The sequence below is a fragment of the Helianthus annuus genome, chromosome 14 (assembly GCF_002127325.2).
Source record: "Helianthus annuus cultivar XRQ/B chromosome 14, HanXRQr2.0-SUNRISE, whole genome shotgun sequence".
Taxonomy (NCBI): Eukaryota; Viridiplantae; Streptophyta; class Magnoliopsida; order Asterales; family Asteraceae; genus Helianthus; species Helianthus annuus.
The window spans coordinates 124,263,417-124,282,565 of NC_035446.2; the positions used below are offsets into that span (position 1 = coordinate 124,263,417).

At 38.3% G+C, this 19,149-nt stretch overlaps 1 protein-coding gene across 1 annotated transcript; it reads right to left on the reverse strand.

Annotated features, from left to right (window-relative positions):
* Nucleotides 1–8,036: 8,036 nt before the first annotated feature.
* LOC110909264 (centrosomal protein of 162 kDa) lies at nt 8,037–13,834 on the reverse strand. The gene is made up of 17 exons (XM_022154296.2): nt 13,547–13,834; nt 12,566–12,787; nt 12,252–12,347; nt 11,498–11,550; nt 11,246–11,416; nt 11,036–11,153; nt 10,804–10,914; nt 10,183–10,259; nt 9,934–10,000; nt 9,778–9,843; nt 9,527–9,634; nt 9,313–9,443; nt 9,157–9,223; nt 9,010–9,077; nt 8,833–8,926; nt 8,680–8,750; nt 8,037–8,598 (listed from the first exon to the last, which is right to left on the reverse strand). Exons 1-17 carry the CDS (start codon nt 13,694–13,696, stop codon nt 8,232–8,234), a joined length of 2,037 nt encoding a protein of 678 aa, XP_022009988.1. The 5' UTR covers nt 13,697–13,834; the 3' UTR covers nt 8,037–8,231.
* Nucleotides 13,835–19,149: the final 5,315 nt, after the last annotated feature.

Here is a 19,149-nt window from a genome sequence, read left to right on the forward strand (position 1 = left end):
TCCACAGATCATAAAGCTGTGGATTGCAAGAAAATGAAGGATGCAACTTGTTTCGGTTGCAACGAGAAAGGGCATATCCGGCCCAACTGCCCGAAGAATGCGAAGAAAGCAGATGATGGGAAGAAGACTAATGCGAGAGTCTTCAGAATGGACGCTAAGGAAGCAGTCCTTGACGACAACGTCATTACCGGTACGTTTCTTGTAAATGATGTTTTTGCTAGAGTCTTGTTTGATTCAGGAGCCGATAAGTCGTTTGTAGATGATAAGTTTTGTAAACTGTTGAACCTTCCTGTTAAAACCTTAAGCGTGAAATATGAGGTAGAATTAGCCGATGGAACCATAGAAACCGCCTCGACTGTTCTAGATGGATGTGTTATATCCATTAGGAATCACTCTTTCCCGTTATCCTTGCTTCCCTTTAAGCTAGCTGGTTTTGACATAGTGATAGGCATGGATTGGTTGTCGAGTAACCAAGCCCAGATTCTGTGCAATAGAAAGCAAGTAATAGTTAAGACTCCGTCTGGTGAGTCACTTACTATTCAAGGAGATACCCAGCATGGATTACCCGAGCAAGTGTCCATGCTCAAGGCATCCCGGTGCATGCAGAAGGGATGTGTCATTTATATGGCACAAGTTACCATAGATGAGCCGAAGCCGAAGATTGAGGATATCCCTGTTATCTCGGAATATCCTGAAGTGTTTCCTGAAGAACTACCTGGTTTGCCACCAGATAGGCAAGTGGAGTTTCGGATCGACATAATTCCAGGCGCCGCGCCCGTAGCAAGAGCACCATACAGATTGGCACCAACGGAGATGAAGGAGTTGAGGACGCAGTTAGATGAGCTTTTAGCTAAAGGTTTTATTAGACCTAGCTCGTCTCCTTGGGGAGCGCCAATCTTGTTCGTTAAAAAGAAGGATGGTTCGATGCGTCTGTGCATCGATTATCGTGAGCTTAACAAGGTCACTATCAAGAATAGATATCCGTTACCCAGGATCGACGATCTGTTCGATCAGTTGCAAGGAGCAAGTTACTTCTCCAAGATTGACCTGAGGTCAGGTTATCATCAGTTGAAGGTCAAGGATGAAGACGTACACAAGACCGCGTTTAGGACTCGTTATGGACATTACGAGTTCCTAGTGATGCCGTTTGGGCTCACTAACGCACCAGCCGCGTTCATGGATCTCATGAATCGCGTCTGCAAACCCTATTTAGATAAGTTCGTTATCGTCTTTATTGACGACATCCTTATCTATTCGAAGAGCCAAGCTGATCATGAGAAACACCTTCGTTGTATTCTCAAACTTTTGAATCAAGAGAAGCTTTATGCCAAATTTACGAAGTGTGAATTTTGGCTTCGAGAAGTCCAATTCCTTGGACATGTAGTTAGCGAGCGTGGTATCCAAGTAGATCCCGCTAAAGTAGAAGCAGTCATGAACTGGCAGGAGCCGAAGACTCCTACCGAGATTCGCAGTTTCCTCGGATTGGCAGGATATTATAGGAAATTTATCGAGAACTTCTCAAGAATTGCTGCGCCCCTAACTTCATTGACTCGTAAGAAGATTAAGTTTGATTGGGGCCCTAAGCAGCAGGAATCCTTTGACATTCTGAAGCAGAAGCTGAGCAATGCGCCAGTGTTGACGTTGCCCGATGGTATAGATGAATTTGTGGTGTATTGTGACGCATCACATACGGGCATGGGTTGTGTACTCATGCAGAAAGGCAAAGTCATTGCCTACGCTTCTCGACAGCTAAAGGTGCACGAAAAGAACTACACCACCCACGATTTGGAATTGGGTGCGGTTGTATTTGCATTGAAGCTATGGAGACATTACTTGTATGGGACCAAGTGCATAATCTATTCGGATCACAAGAGTCTTCAGCATCTGTTCAATCAGAAGGAATTGAACATGCGACAAAGGCGATGGATGGAAACTCTAAATGATTATGATTGCGAGATACGATACCATCCAGGCAAGGCAAATGTGGTTGCCGACGCCTTAAGTAGAAAGGAAAGGGTTAAACCGATCAGAATCAATGCCAAGCGCATTGAAATAAGAAATAACTTGAATGAAAGGGTGTTAGCTGCACAGAAGGAAGCTGTGCTGGAAGCTAACTATCCTGCAGAAAAGTTGGGAGTAACTGAGGAGCAGTTATCCCACGACAAAGATGGGATGCTATGACTAAACGGACGAATATGGGTTCCAGTATATGGAGGACTTCGGGATGTTATCCTCCAGGAAGCCCACAGCTCTAAATATTCCGTTCATCCTGGAGCTGATAAGATGTACCAGGATTTGAAATCAAACTACTGGTGGATTGGTTTGAAAAAGTCCGTGGCCGAGTATGTGGCCAAATGCTTGACTTGTGCGCAAGTCAAGGCCGAGCATCAGAAGCCGTCAGGTTTGCTCCAACAACCTGAAATTCCCAAATGGAAATGGGAAATGGTGACAATGGATTTTATCACCAAGTTGCCAAAGACGAAAAAGGGAAATGATACCATATGGGTCATAGTAGACAGACTGACTAAGTCGGCTCATTTTCTACCCATCAAAGAGACGTATAGCTCAGATATGTTAGCTCAATTATACGTCGATAAGATAGTAGCGCTACATGGTATACCTATATCTATTATCTCTGATAGAGATACTAGATATACGTCACATTTTTGGAAGAGTTTCCAACAGTCGTTGGGCACTCGTTTGAATTTTAGTACGGCTTATCATCCTCAGACTGATGGTCAGAGTGAGCGTACTATTCAAACTTTGGAAGACATGCTTCGAGCATGTGCGATCGACTTAGGTGGTAGTTGGGATAAGAACTTACCACTGATTGAATTCTCCTACAACAATAGCTACCATTCCAGCATAAAGGCTGCGCCTTTTGAGGCCCTATACGGTAGGAAGTGTAGATCGCCCATTTGTTGGGCAGAAGTCGGAGATGTCCAGTTGTCTGGACCGGATATCGTCTTCGAGACGACAGACAAGATCGTTCAGATCCGTGATCGTTTGAAAGCTGCCAGGGATAGGCAGAAAAGTTATGCGGATCCTAAGCGCAAAGATTTTCACTTCGATGTAGGTGAAAAAGTGTTGCTTAAGGTATCACCTTTGAAAGGTGTAATGCGATTTGGGAAGAAAGGCAAGCTAAGCCCGAGATACATAGGACCTTTCGAGATTATCGAACGTGTCGGGTCAGTCGCTTACAAGTTAAACTTGCCTGAAAAGCTTAGTGCTATTCATAATGTGTTCCATATCTGTAATTTGAAGAAGTGTTTCGCTGACGATTCACTGGTTATACCGCATACAGATATACACATAGACGAAAGTCTAAAATTTGTGGAAAAACCTTTGTCGATTGAGGATCGACAGGTAAAGAAGCTTCGACGGAAGCACGTGCCTATTGTTAAGGTCAAGTGGGATGCCCGTAGAGGTTCCGAATACACGTGGGAAGTGGAATCCACGATGAAAGATAAATATCCCCATTTGTTTGAATAAATCTCGGGGTCGAGATTTCTTTTAAGGGGGTGAGGATGTAACACCTCGGAAAATTTCGTCCAATAATGTCTTGACACGTGTCATAAGGTTCCGTTATGTGAAAACATACTTTAGAAGGACTAAAAGTGACAAACAGTGAAAACTATGGAACGTAAGGGTCCAAAGTGTCAACAATGGATAAATAGACTCTATGATAACCCTACATAATGTTTATAACCTTAAACGGATGGTTCATGGATCATACGACGCGGAAATTGCACAAAAGTGAAGTATTTCAAACTATAGGGGCCAAAAGTGTCAACATGTTAAATTTATACCTCTGAGTGAACTTTTGGCAGACCCGAAGCTTTGAGAAGCTAAAATATACTCACTAGAATATGTGATTAAAATTTCATGAAGTTTCGTCAACGTATGAGAAAGTTATGGCCAAAACCGTACTTGAAGGACTAAAAGCGTCAACGTCGAATTTCAAGGCTTTTCGGTTGAGCGCAAAATGTTCCGAGGACATTTCCATGTTGGTAAAAGTCCTAAGGTTCTTAAAAACCAAGGTTGGGGGTTTACGGGTCGAGAAAAGTAGCCGAAACATCGCGTACAAGTCCAGGGGCCATTTCTGCCAATTATGGAAACTTGCTGGTCAGACCAGGTCCTTACGGACCGTAAAGCAAGGACCATACGGTCCGTAAAGCTTGCCCAGATGCCCAGTTCGCGAATTCTGCTGATTTGGCCCGAATTTTTAGTTGCAAACAGCTTTCACCACCTCCAAGGGCTCCAATAGGATTGCTTGCATGGCTATAGCAACAGTGTGCTATCTATAACCTCTGGAAAACACCATAAATCAGATTATTGAGCTCATTCTTGGACATTTGCATTAGTAACCAAAGTGCTCTCAACATTCAAGAACTTCAAGGCAGACCCCTGGAGCTAATCTGATCCTCAAGGCCGATCCTAGTGTTCACTAAGCATCTATAGGACTCTTGTAAGCTCTCAATTCAATCTCTAATTCGTTCTTGTTACGATTATTAGTAAAAGTCAAACTGTTTGTTCATAAGCTTTGACTTTCTGATTAAACGGATTTCTTTCAGTCATTTCTCGAATTGAAACCTGTTATAGATTGGTATTTATGTGGGAAACAAACCCTCTAAAGGGCACTATCTGAATCCCACTATATGCATGCTAATTGTCGAGTCAAACATGTTTCTAAAAAGTCAACAGAATTGATTTTCGCAAAAATAAGCTTGAATGTTAATATATTAGACATGCAATCTGATTGATCATTATAAATAACTTGTAACACATATAAGAATGTGTTTTAATCATCATCAACTCGACAATCTATAGTATAGCCACGAATCGGAACCGAAAGTCTTGTAAAACGATTATTTCGTAGACTATCGATTCGGATTCGTACATGCATGTTCGAGATCTGTATTGGAAAGTATTTTTGACTATTTTTATTTTAGTTAAACTTTCTGGGATTTTCTTTGATTGAGTCTATGCATAGCCTATTCGAATGCATGTTTCCGATTTATGCATAAAGTTGACTATTTTGCCCTTTTTGTTATAAAACGTGATTTTTGGAAAAGTGAAAGGATAGAAATCTTTATTTCTAATATATAAACTTGCACCGAAAATTTCGGATCAGTTGGTGGTCCAGATTGTGAGTTATGGCCATTAGCGTAAAACTATATTATAAATTTACATAAACGGTCCTTTTCGCGTAGAACCCGTTTCTGGCCACGTTTTGGTATAAAACTTTTTACCAACAGAAGTAATATAATATTCTGGGAATTTTGATGATTTTTAATTAATTTTTGGCTGAACGGATCCTAGATCGCCTAGTCATTTCGGCTTATGTCGGTTTTGACCGTTTTAGCCATAAAATGAGTTTTACACCTCCTTTTGACCCGAAACCTTTTTCTACTGATTTTATATGATGAATAAATTATTATAAGTATTCTGGAAATATAAAAATCTCAGATTTTATTTGAAAACCCGAAAACGCCCTTAAATCGCATATTTAGCGTTTTAAGCGCATAGTAAGCGTTATACTTGTTTTAAACATATAAGACCTATACCTACTGATGTGTTTAGCATATTTTCATATAAAAACAGTAAGTATAAGTATATAAACTCAGACTTCCAGTTTTGGCACTTTTAGCCCTTGTGAAATTACTAAAATACCCCTATGGTGCATAGTTTGGTTTTAAATGATAAATTTGGTATATGGGTCATACCCTACTGATATAATATGTTATATTAAGTATATTTACTGTATGAACCAGACCCGAAACTCAGATTTCTAATTTTACCCTTTTATTATCTTTTAAATGACCAAAATGCCCTTCTAAGGCATAAATTGGGTTTAAAATTATTCCGGGCAATATAGAACATAACTTACTGATATAATATCATATTTTAAGCATATTATCTCAGGGAACTTGCATTTGAATCATTGGTCTACCCGTATCGCCCTTTTCGCGTTCGGTTCGGTTTACGTAACTAGTTTGCGTAAATTGACCGAAACGGGTCAAACGATATCATTTTTATTTCAAAATCCAGAATGTATTTAGTATACCCATATTATACAAGTATTCAAACTTGTCGGGTCTAAATCACATTCTACCCGGTCTTTCGCTTAATAGTGCGTAAACCGTATCATTCCTAAAACTAACCAGTCAAAGCTTAGGCTTAAATAAAAGGCCGTTAGGAATCTAATAGGTTAATTATAAACCTTTGTTCCAGATTAGGAGGCCCGGTAAAAGCTACCAACACTTATCATTTGTGACTTATACTTGCTCAGGTAAATACATTTTGACTTATTTTCCCTATACGGGCTTGGGGTACGGTATTTAAAATACCGCTTGATCGGGCGCACAAGTCCTGCGCCTTATAGGTGTACAGTCTTGAATAGCTTGTGCGACTTCGTTTAAACAGTTTTGTCTTACTTAAAGGCTTTGGGGGGTTATTGACCGTGTCCCGGATATCCTTGGCATTATCTTACGAGATGGCCACGACCAGAGCACGGGGTGTAGGCGTACACCCGACGTGTATAACGCTTTAATGTGGTGTGTCATTTAATCTCTAGCCCGGACAGCAGATCCCGGGCCACCAGAGATATAAGTGCATGTAATTCGTTCACAAGTTTATATTATATAATTATCCCAAGTTAATAAAAACATTTATGCCTTGTGCATTTAAATAAATTTTCAATCATTTTCAAAATGAGTCAGTCGATTTGTATTTACCAGTGTAAACTGACGTATTTTTCCCAAAAGGTTAAGTGCAGGTACTATACGGAAATAGGCTGGTTGTTTCCTAAGAGCGTCCACTAGGTCTCGCAAACTCGGACGACGTTATATCTGTTGAACTATTTTTATCTTATTTTATTTGATCCGCCTGTGGATCCATTTCAACTACTGTGATATTTATTATTGCACTTTATTTAAAGTTGAAATGTTTCTATTCTGCTTCCGCTGTGCATTATTATATTGTGTTGATTGTCTATGACGATGCCAACTACGTCACTGTACCCCACACCGGGCCCACCGGTGACACGTGGAAATCGGGGTGTGACAGGTTGGTATCAGAGCCAACGCTGAGCGAATTAAACACTAGTCTTTTGTGTTTAATCTCAGTTACACAATTGCACATTCCTCGATTTTCGAGTCTAGACAAAGAACTTAAGAAATGTTCAACATTTCGTTTAATTTATTTTTTTTATTTTGCTTTGTCTTATATTTTTGTTGTGCAACTTGTTTGACTTTTGACAGGATCACTATGCCGCCACGAATGAGAGGTCGAGGAGGATTTGCTACGTCTCACGACCATGAGGCAGGGCCCTCACATAGGCGAGCACCATCCGCCACGCACAACATAGCCGCCAACGACCTTTGGAGGTCTTTCGCCGAGCCTGCTAGACACTCGGTATCCGCCAGCACTTCACCGTCTTTACCCCACTCGTTTGGGCCCCACTCAGAGAATGGGCCCCATGGTTCGCATGGATCCTACATACCTTTCATCAGTCACCGCACCAGTATCCAGCGCCAGTCTACCAGGGTTTGTATAACCCTGATGCTTTTGTTGATGAGCCAGTGGGTCATAACCCACTTGGACCGGAGGACCACTTTTCTGGTGGTCACGAGATGGACGTCGACGAGGATACGGACCCCTCGCTACCACCATCAGGTACGCCTAACCATCCGATTGAGATATCGGATGGGTCGCCATTTAGGGGATCACCCATCCATCATTAGGCGCCGCCACAAGCCGCTTAAGACAACTGGAAACTCGAGGAGAATCATGCCCCCATCCATCATTAGGGTTCAGGCTGATGTATGTCGTCTAAAAACAAAAAATAATCGCCTTTCACATTTCAAGCTATAATCGCTCCTGTACTTAGCTTGCAAAGGAATAGAGCAGAAAGTTAATGTTGTAAGCTAGGAATACTAAAAATGTAATAATTAACAACAATAATTAATACACAATACATTATGTGGTTTTGTGTAGGAAATTAGTTTGGATTGGTATGATCATTGTACATGTAGTTTAAAACACGTAACGTAACTAAGATTTTTTTGAGAAGCATCAAGAATCACATATAAAAGTTGTGTGATATTGTACAAGCTTCGTAAATTACATAAACAAGGCACATAATCAAATCAACCAGACTTTTAATTATGTACATACAAAGCCACTCCTTTTTTTTAACTTATTGTTTGATTGTAGCCAAAACATTTTATCTATTTGCTTAATTCCTTTTCAAGCTCATCAAATTCCCAGTCGCCGATCTCTTCCTCTGTGTACTCACGGTTAACTTTACCAAACTCAGACTCCAGCTTTGCTAGTTCAGCTTCTGGGTCAAGACCCTGACCCTGATCGCCTTTTGCAGTGGGTGACTTCGCCCGTTGCTCATTTGTCCGGGTCTCTGTCTGGATCTGTGTCTGGGTCTGAGGTTTGTCTGCTGGCTTGGTGCTCGTTTCAGCATCAGCTGTCTCCTCTGCTTCATCAGGATTCTCCATTTCAAGATTCGGCCTTTCGATTGAATCAAACTTTACTCTCAACTTCTCAATATTTTCAAACAGTTCTTTGATTCGGGTATCTTCTTTCCTGTGTGAAAACCTAACACGTTATTTTAAGGCTCTACAGAAACAATTATAAAATCCGCCAGACTGGCAAATTCAAGCATACCTGGAAGCTTTCCCGTGTTCAGAATAGAACTGTTCTTTCATGTTATCCACCACGCTGAAGGTTGTAATGATCTGCAATAAATAAATATTGTATTTTTGCATTAACTTTTTTAATAATGTATCCGAGACAGAACTTCAAATGAGTAACCGCTACCTTTGCTTCATAGTCTAGATATTCCTCCTCTAGGCTTCTTCTAGGATTTATCACTTTGGAAGCTTCTTTATCCACATTGGATGGTGGATCTGACCTGTATTAAGAAGATAAAGATTGTAATTCATATTGTTAAACATTAAAAATCTATTGCAGCAAAGATATGTAAGTATATATTACCCTCCGCTTAAGCTCTTCAAGTTTTCAACATATTTCTCGATACGCTCAACAGAAGGCTTCAATCCCTCCTGTGTACAAGTTAAAAAACATTAATAAATACCAAAAACTATGTATAAACTGGGAACTTATTTTTAGAATACAAAGTACCTCATAAGCGGAAAGCAGTTTAGCGACCAAGTTGACAAAATAATTCTCGTGGTTTGTCAATTCATCACTTAAAAAGGTTGAAAGTTGGAGATTAACGACGGTTTTCAAGAATTATTTATAAATATGAGTAGAAAATTTTTAAGTATGAAAACGTACCTGACTTGCTTCTCCTTGGTCTCTGTATTAGCACGTTGAAGAACCCATGTATCTTCCAAGAAATTGACCCAAGTATTCAAGACATTCACTTCTTGCTTACAGGAGCTAATGGATTTCACTAGCTCGTCTTCCTATACATATAAGTAGAATAAGAGAACGCAGTTATTATTATTTTGCAACACAAAAAAATGCATGCTTAAACTGAAAAATATACCTTTGTTTTCAAGTGTGCAACAAGTTGATCATTAGCTTCGTAAAACTGGTCCCTCTCTTCCCTAACGTTCTGAAGCCGTCCGTTGGCAGCTGCCAGTGAGATGTTGACCTAAAACATAAGTCCACATTATTACTTTTGTCAAAATAACAAAAATTAAGTTTTTAAAAAACAAAAAAGAAAATATATCAAATAGCAGCCCTAAGTGAAAAATCCAATATAATGATACATATCAAATTGATACATATACAGACCCGTTTTAGTTCAGCTTCAAGGTCATTTCTCTGTTTCTCAAGACCTGCAACCTCAGCAGCCAATTCCTATAAAATAAAGGAATAATTAGAGTATGTACTATGCGAAAAAGACCGTTATAACGTTATTACAATCATTCTATTAGATATCAAAACTACCTTCTCTATTTCATCAACTTCACTTGCTTTAGAGACACGGAAATTCAAAGCTTCCTCTTTCTGAACTCTGCCAAAAGTTACAAAATAAAAGAAAACAAAGGAATGAAGCATAAACTGGTGTGCTACTTTTATCTCTATAAATGCTCTATCTATCAACAAAGCATTTGAAATGAAAAAAACTTATGAAATATAATATATACTCACATCATATGTAAATATCAGAAAAGAATATATAGCATGTATGAATACCTGTTATCAGAAATACGCTTTTCGGCTTTTGTCGAGGAGCTAACAAGAGATTCCGACAACACTTTCAGCTTATCCACCTGATTGGACCCAAACACACCACTTCTACTCGTCAAACTTTTTAAACACGTTTTTTTAAAGTGAAAGACGAAACGAATAGTAAAAAGAATGCAACAGAAGTTTTGTAAGCATAGAAATTTTTCCCACTGTATCCAATATTCCCATTGCCTGTTTTGTTATCTAATGTCCCTTTAGGTAATTTTCACGCTCCACAAACAGGGGCGGATATATAGCTAAACAAGGGGTAGCCTCCGCTACCGCTTGGTCGGAAAATTTTTGACGTTTTTAGTGTAAATTTTGGAAAAATTTGACGTTTTTTCGATTTCGTTACCGCCTATTTATAAAACGTTCCCGCTTGGTCGGAATCCTAGATCCGCCACTGTCCACAAACCCCCTTAATGTACATTTTTCATAGGTTTCTCCCTCATGATAAAGTATTAAAGTGTAATCTCTATTGAGTATAATAATACAGATAAATGATTAGTTGATATTGCATGTTGGAGAATATACAGAATTATCAGCCAATAACATGTATAAGTGTATAACGCTTAAAAGAAAAACCACCTTTTGAGCATGAACCTCAGGGGTTTCTCCACCATAAAGCCTCTTCTTCTTCAGTAGAAGCCCTTCTAGCTTAGAGCAAACTCTAATATGCGCCAGAGCCTTCTTCAGAGCCTACTAGAAAAACATAACATTTAGATTACAAAGTACAAATCTCCCTGATATACCCTTATCATATCCATTGACTAAATACTAATGAAACTTTAAGTACTTAAAATCTGATAGACAGATTCACCTCTATTGTAGCAATGGTTGCTTCTTTAGACGCTTTTTCATACCCGTCACCAATTATCTCCGCAGATGATTCCATTCCATCAAGCTTTTCCTTGAGCACAGAGGCTTCAGCATCTATTCTGAGAATTATATGACTCATCACATGTTATTATAGTTTCAGAATACAATTGCATCACATGTTATTATACTTTCAGAACATTTGGACTTTTACCTTTTAAGCTCTGCATTGACTTTTAAACCAGTGATGGCACCTTGTGCAAACTGCAGTAACTCCTCGCGCTTTACTAACACTTCATCTTCATAGCCTGAAAATGCTTTTGCCAGATCCTGGATGCTACTGACTATCGCGTTATGAACTTCTTTTCCTCCAGTAAGACAGCAACTGTGAAACACAAGAATGATCTACGTTATCCATGTGATGTAAAGATGTAAACTCATATAAAATATGTTAAAAAATACTTGCCCGAAAAATTCCAGAAGCAGAGAAACCTCCTCCTCATTTGGCGGTACAAGAATCTATTAAGGGGAAAAAATCTTAAACTTTCTAGCCAAATACAAGAGTAAAATGTCATTTTCGCCCCTGAGGTTTGGCCAGTTTTGCGACTTTCATCCAAAGGTTTGTTTTTCTTCATCTGGATCCAAAAGGTTTGAAATCTTTGCCATTTTCATCCGGCTCGTTAACTCCATCCATTTTTCTCCGTTAAGTTAGGGGTATTTCCGTCTTTTTTGTTAACTTAAAGTGCAATTCAGTCTTTTTCAGGGGTATTCGGTCTTTTTACATAGAGTGAAAAAGACCAAATTGTCCTTTAATTTAGAAAAAAAAAAGACGGAAATACCCTTGACTTAACGGAGAAAAATGGATGGAGTTAACGAGCCAGATGAAAATGGCAAGATTTCAAACCTTTTAGATCCAGATGCGGAAAAAAAACCTTAGGATGAAAGTCGTAAAACTGGCCAAACCTCAGGGAAGAAAATGGCATTTTACTCCAAATACGAAGATGATGTTAATATTATAATTTTCGTCAATAATCATGAGAAGCATGGAAGCTAAATCTTATTGAACAGAATCAGATGACCAATTACAAATTTACAATCTTGCCTTTAGTTCATGAGAAAGCTATAGAGATACATATATAGTGTCTATTCAACAGATGCTGCAGACTGCAGTGTCTATTCATGCATTTCAAAAAAACAATAAACATTACAATTGTTCTTACCATAGATATTGTAATACCCTCCAAAGCTTGACTGTAAAGAAAAACATCACGGAAATTCATTGGATCTCCAACCATATCAGAGTCGTAGTACAGAACCTGCCATGATTTCTAAGTATTAGCACAAGAAATGAAAAAAATATATATTTATTTTTATTATAACTACACCACTAGTGAAGTGAAACTACAATAAAACAAAAAGAAAGATACTTTATTATTGGAAAGAGAAACAAGATAAACTAAGTGGTGGGCCATCAACCAAATGTAGCATACACTAAAAATTGAAAAGTATCACTATAAAAGGTGGATTTACTCACTAGAGAGGGCTTTTTCGGATTGTCATTCAGTTCTTCAGAAGGAAAATGTGGTTCTTGATTCTTGTCGTCATCTTCAAGAGAGCCCCCTGAAAATTTTTCGGTTTCTTTTAGCGCAGCAAGCCATCTTCGCATCAAGAGTATCCTTTCTGGACCTCTGGCGGAAATGGATGCTTCTTCTAATCTTCTTACAGTCTGCTTAAAGCTTTTGAAACTTCTAGCCCCCTGTCATGCTTAGCTTCATCAAAAGATTGAAAGAAACAGCAAGTAGATAGATGAATGAAATGTCAATAAGCAATAGAATAACATATTGGAATACTAATCAGTGAATGAAAATATCAAATATACACCACTCAATAAACCAAACGGAACCCAAATGAAAATATCAATATAATCACATTCTAATGGCAACTTTACACTCTTCATAAGACTGCCTTCTCTGTTGCACAGGTGTCTTGGTCATCCACGTCATCGTCTTTTAACTTTATGATTTCCAATAATTCTCTTCGTATTACTACAAACTCACAATCTATGTCATGTACCACTTGTCCTTTGGACAAATCTACAAAGTTACATTTGTCGGATTCTAATTTTCACAGTTCAAATTTCTTTAACTTAATGTGATGTTCGGGGGCCGTGCCTGTTTTGCCGTGTGATTCTATCGTTATTTCATTATTTCTAAAGGCATCTAACAAAGTAAAACAAATATAATTTTTCCTCTTATCATCAAACTTAACTAAGTTTAATCAATAGGATCTTCAATTCCACTACAAAATATTATTAGGTTTACGAAATAATATTACATCTTAAACGCACATAATAAACTTGCAATTAAATGTAACCTAATTTATCAGCCAGATAATAAAGCCCTAATTCCAATCAACCAAACAAACATTCACAATCAACATTTCACAAATTGCAATACAAACAATAACAAAACGAGCAAATGTTAATTAATGAAGACAAGGAAGTAGCGTTACTTACAAGTCGGTCATGGAAGATTTTAGCGCCGCCGGCAACGGCTTGACCGGCGTGTTGAACAACAGTATCGGCGTAATTCTTGACGGTGCGAGTGAGGTTGTTCTTGTTACCGACCTCGACGGCCTTGTTGACGGCAGATCTTAACCACGCCATTCGTAACGGTGGCGATTGGTGGTTCCGGTGACGGATCGTGTGTGAGAAGCTGAGATTGGAAGCGGTGGTAATAAGAAGTCAAATTGTAGGGTGTGGTTTTGGACGGTTGTTGTTTTGTAGAGTAGTATCAACGACTAGGGGATGTGGTTTTTTACCCGATCGTCGGTAAATATCATGAATTTTTGCCCATTGACCGGATAAAAAACATTTACCTTCAGATAAATAATAGGGTAAATTACTTTTTGAGTCTATGTGTTTTAGTGGTTTTAACCACTTGAGTTCAAAAGCAAAAAGTTTAACGACCTGAGTCCCCATAAGCATTTTCTTTAACCATTTGAGTCCAAATTTCTAACACTGTTAGAATTTTTGGTTAAGTATTGTTAAATGACCAGAATACCCTTATAATTAAAAAAATAAAAAAAAACTAATTTGTTTTTAATATTCTCTTTCTCTCTCTCTTATAATCTTTCTCAGATCTTCATCTTTCATTCTCTCTCTCACCGCCTCCATCCCACCACCACACCTCCATCATCAACACCACCGTCAGCCATGGTTCCCTCCAATGCTTGATGGCTGGTCCGTCTCCCAGTTGTCAGGTTCCCCAACAAAACCCATCACCGGAGACACCACTTTCGGAGATCTCGCCGAGGATATAGTCTCTGTCGATGGTATGACCCCTGAAATCTTTTTGTTTTCGTGTTCGCCGGAATATTTAGTCAAAGGCTCGGTCAACAGTGCCAAAGGTGTGCTAGGTTTCGAAAGGTCAAAAGTTGCGTTTCAATCTCAGATGGTCAACGCTTTTGACTTCCCTAGAAAGTTCATTGTCTGCTTATCTTCATCGAACGGATTTATAATTTCCGGCGCCGGGATCTCTAAATCTTTGTCTTACACTCCATTGATGTCAGTGGATGGTTACTATTTGAATGTTAATTCTATCAACACCGCCGCCGCTACAACCTCCACTGTCGAAGAATCATTCCGTTTAGTTTGGAACAATCCTCTCAACTTCGGTATGATTGTTAGGCTCGCTTGTTCTCAACTTCAGTGTAGGTTTAATCTATCTGATCACTGGCTATATATGAATTGTTTTTATATCTATGTATTCTGAATTTTTGTTTTGTGCGTAATTGACCTAGATTAGTGAAAATTGGATGTTTAATTTGTTGAAATAAATTTTTTGATGAAATTAAGGTTCACTTCTAGGTTCACAACAGTATTGCGAATGCTTCATTGGTTATCTGATTAAACAGATCTCTATGCAACTACTGAATATCCTTACGTTTGTCTCATTGTCTGTTAGATCACATTCACAAAGTTCAGCTAGCGAGGAACTCTGTCACGGTGGTGGTGGGTGTTTGGAGGTGGCGGTAGTGCGATGGTGGTAGCAGTGGTGGTGATGATGGTGGGGCAGTGGTGGGGATAGTGGTTGTGCGGTGGTGTTTACAGAAAGAGAAGAGACTTGTACTTGTACTTTGTGTGTAAATGACCAAATTACCCTCATAGTTAACAGACTTGATGGATGGAGTTAGAAATTTGGACTCAAATGGTTAAAGAAAATACTTATGGGGACTCAGGTCGTTAAACTTTTTGCTTTTGTACTCAAGTGGTTAAAACCACTAAAACACAGGGACCCAAACAGTAATTTACCCTAAATAATAAATTGATTTAAAAAATTTACATTCTCCCGATTTTTATCGTAACTAGAATTGATTCTCCGCGTTGCAGGGTCAGTTTTTTTAATGTGATTTGAGCGTACTAAATGTTTTTGCAATTGTTTATCGAACATGAGTTTAAGATTGAATATGATTTGAATTTTGAAACTAAAAATTTTAGTTAAGTTCATAATTGAAAAATCAAAATTTATTAAACTCTCTATATGTTTAGGTTTGAAAATCAAAATTTTACCAAATTCTATCTGTAAAACATTTCATACTCAACCACGAAAAATATACAATGCCAAAATGTAAACAATCATATGGGCATAGTCAAGTACATTCTAGCTATGAACCGAGTGAAACTAAGAAAATATTAAAGGTGCTCCTAACATACCTTCTAACACAAAATATGAGGAAGGACCTATTATATAAAAATAGTATCTCTCTCACATAGGGTGAGGTACGTTTAAAGGGGTTATATTTAACCAAACTCAATATTAAATATCGGGATAATCACCAAAATAGCCATTGAATGGTTAACTTTTAAAAAATGGCCAACTGAAACGGCTTCACGAGCCTTTTCACGAGTTCCGACACGGCTTAAAAGAGCCTTCCTCAGCAACCACTCACCTTTTGACACGTGTCAACTGCAACTGTATATGCTTCAAGAATTCAAGACACTTTGACATTACACCTCTGTTCAGTCACTCTCTCTCTCTCTCTCTCTACCTGTATCTGCTTCCATCATCACATCATATCTTCTTCTTCTTGAATTGAACCTGCACATCTTTCTTCTGTGTATATATATATACATATATACATATCTTCTTCTTCTTCAACGACTATCACCACCACCCTGCAACCAGCTACCACCCTCACCGAGCACCACCACCTTCCACCCACCACAACCACCACCGCAAACCACCACCACCCTCACCGAGCACCACCACCCTGCAACCAACCACCACCCTCACCGAGCACCACCACCCTCCACCCACCACAACCACCACTGTAAAAATGGCCAACTTTTCATGTGGTTTTGAAAATGAACATAATGTGAGTTTCCGATGAAGATGATCGGAGATGGTATGCCGGCTGTGATAGAAACGGTGTGACTCGGTGGTGGTGAAGGGTAAAAATGGAAAAGAGAAATATTGTTGTGAACGGAGAAATATGAACTGAGAAATGAGATATAGATATAGAGAGAGAATGTATGGTTTAGAGAGAGAGATGAGAGTGATAAAGAGGAGAGAGAAAGGGAGTCGCCACGTGTCAAAATGTGAGTGGCTGCTGAGGAAAGTTCTTTTAAGCCGTGTCTGTCACACCCCAACCGATGGCGGAAACATCGGGATGAGACGAAGTGTGTAAAGATTGCTAGAGACGTCATAACACTATGTGACAATATTTAATTAAATTCAAATTTCATTTCAAAACTAAATGTTATACAATATTCAAAAGGAAATAACAACATTGTTTCAACAAATAACATAACAACAAAAGATAGATAAATTTAGGTGTGTATCTAGCCACCCTAAACTTGTTTCATCAATCATCCATACTTCAATAATCAACCTGCAACATGTATTAAAATAGAGTTTCAATGCAAAAGCAAAGAGCGAGTATACAAGTTTGTCTACATAGCATAATACTCATATCCAACATGAACATAATAAAATAGTTTCAGCCATGCTAGTTTACGCAGTCCAAGTGATAGCCCAAGTTTCCAATGCGTTAAAGTACCTAACCCAAAGTTTCACGGGAGGTTAATATGTCTCCTCCTAACAATACCCCTCGACTACAAATGGGGGAGGTGCATTACCCCTATAGCGCTACCATTGTTAAGGCGGAACTACACACAAGGATTAAACGTTCACATAGCACAAAATAGTCTCAAGTATCACAAGTTTCATGTTTCATGTTTAAAAGGATAGAGCATGTTTCAAATGAGTTTCAAGTGTCACGTGCGTTTAATATAGAATACATGTTGCACCCAAAGTGTTTAAAAGTAAAATGGGTTCGAGTATACTCACGGTGGTTGCAAGCTTTCCCACTTGAAATCCCACGAGCGAGTTTGGTGGATGGATTAAGTTGGAGCACCTAGTCCTTCTACACAAGGAAACGTAGGTGTGTGAGTTTGGCGCATAACGGAAGATTATAAATTTGGAGTTTAACATAACATAAAGTATGATATCAAAATAATCATCTTTAACTTACACTCTTATATGACACTACGTAACCACTGGGGTTATATTGTATTTCATGGGTAGTAAGCCCATTAGAATCATACTTGGAGTGTTAAGTCTTAGATGTCATTCTACTACCTTAACATATAAACACAAGTTTAATATTAAAGGTTCGAATGTGTGTATATATATATTTAAGTATTACATATTATTAAGTTCAATATTTCAAGTAGGAGGTAGAAGATTAAGATCTTCGTTTAGGCACCTCGAGTCATTCATGAATGTCATGTATGGGGTAGGAAGAACATGCTTCCATTTAGGGACCCCTTGAATGTTCACCACCTCACTTGATGTAAAGACAACCAAGGAGGGTCACGAACTAGGGTTAATACAATTATGTAAATAATCTAAACTAAAAGAAATCATCAAATCATGTGAGGATTTTATGTTGGAACAACCCAAGTTGTTCTACAATCACTCATTCACCAAAGTCTAAGCTTGACATGACTTGTGGGTTAAATACCCTAACAAAACAGAAAGTTTATGAGGTTTAATCCTCTGATTTAAGTGTCTCAACCATGTTTTTAAGCTTAACCAACCATAAGAAGGGTTGTAAGCATTAGGACATTGGTGTGAGATGTGTTAGACACAAGTTGGATGAAGTTTAAACAAGTTTGAACAAAACAGAAAGTTCTTGGACCATTTCAGGGCATTTCCAGGTCTGATTTCTCCAAGGAGAAGTCAAGGAATCGAACCCAAGGATTATCCAAGGAAGTAGGAAGAAGAATCAAGTGATTTCGTTAAGAAATGAGCAAGTTATACTCACTTTTATGCAAGAGTCTGAATCTGCCCGAATTTCTGATTTGCAAGAGTTTTGAGAGTGAATTTGGAGAGATTAGAGAGTGTTTGTAAAGTGTTTTGAGCTTGGAAGGAGTGTGTATTTATAGGAGAGGGTTTAGGTTAGGTTGTGGTTTAGTAATTAATGTTAAAACATGATTTAAAACTCAAAAACTCACCAAAAACCCGCCCAAAACGAGTCTGTCCGCGCTGGGCTGTGAATCAGGCCGTTTTAACGAGTTGATATATATTTTACTGGGCTGATATTGTTCAATGAGGAGTCCCAGCTCAGCTGGTTAATGCGTGGGTCTGTGGAACCACTGACCCGGGTTCGAGTCCCGTGGCCAGCGTTCTTTTTTTATTCTTTTTTTTTGTTTTATTAAACTTTCAAATATTACACAACCAGTCCCTGCAAGTTCTATACTTTCAAAAAATTGCATAACTCACCCCTGAATTATTAAATAACCAAGTTATATTAAAAGAAAACTAACGTTTTAATTTAAACTAACTAAGTTAGTTTACTAACTTTAATATCTAACGAGGTTAACCAGTTTATTAATAAAAATAAACTTTTAAATAACAAAATTAGTTAATTTAATTAGTTTAAATGACCTTATTTATAACGAATAAAAATCTTTAAATGATTATTCATTTCGCGAAACTTTCGAGTTTCACTATTTTACGGGTTTCAACTTGTTTAACGAGCATTAAGCGTAATAACGAATCGGGAGTCTATGATAATATATCGTTCAAACGTGAACATTGCACATAAGTCTAA

What these genes read in the sequence shown, in the direction of transcription:
- LOC110909264 (XM_022154296.2), bottom strand. Translation starts at nt 13,696, where the DNA reads ATGGCGTGGTTAAGATCTGCCGTCAACAAGGCCGTCGAGGTCGGTAAC. An exon ending in ATCCGAAAAAGCCCTCTCTA is followed by an intron (nt 12,348 to 12,565) that starts GTGAGTAAATCC and finishes AAATCATGGCAG; the next exon opens with GTTCTGTACTACGACTCTGA. An exon ending in ACCAAGGAGAAGCAAGTCAG is followed by an intron (nt 9,224 to 9,312) that starts GTACGTTTTCAT and finishes AACCTTTTTAAG; the next exon opens with TGATGAATTGACAAACCACG.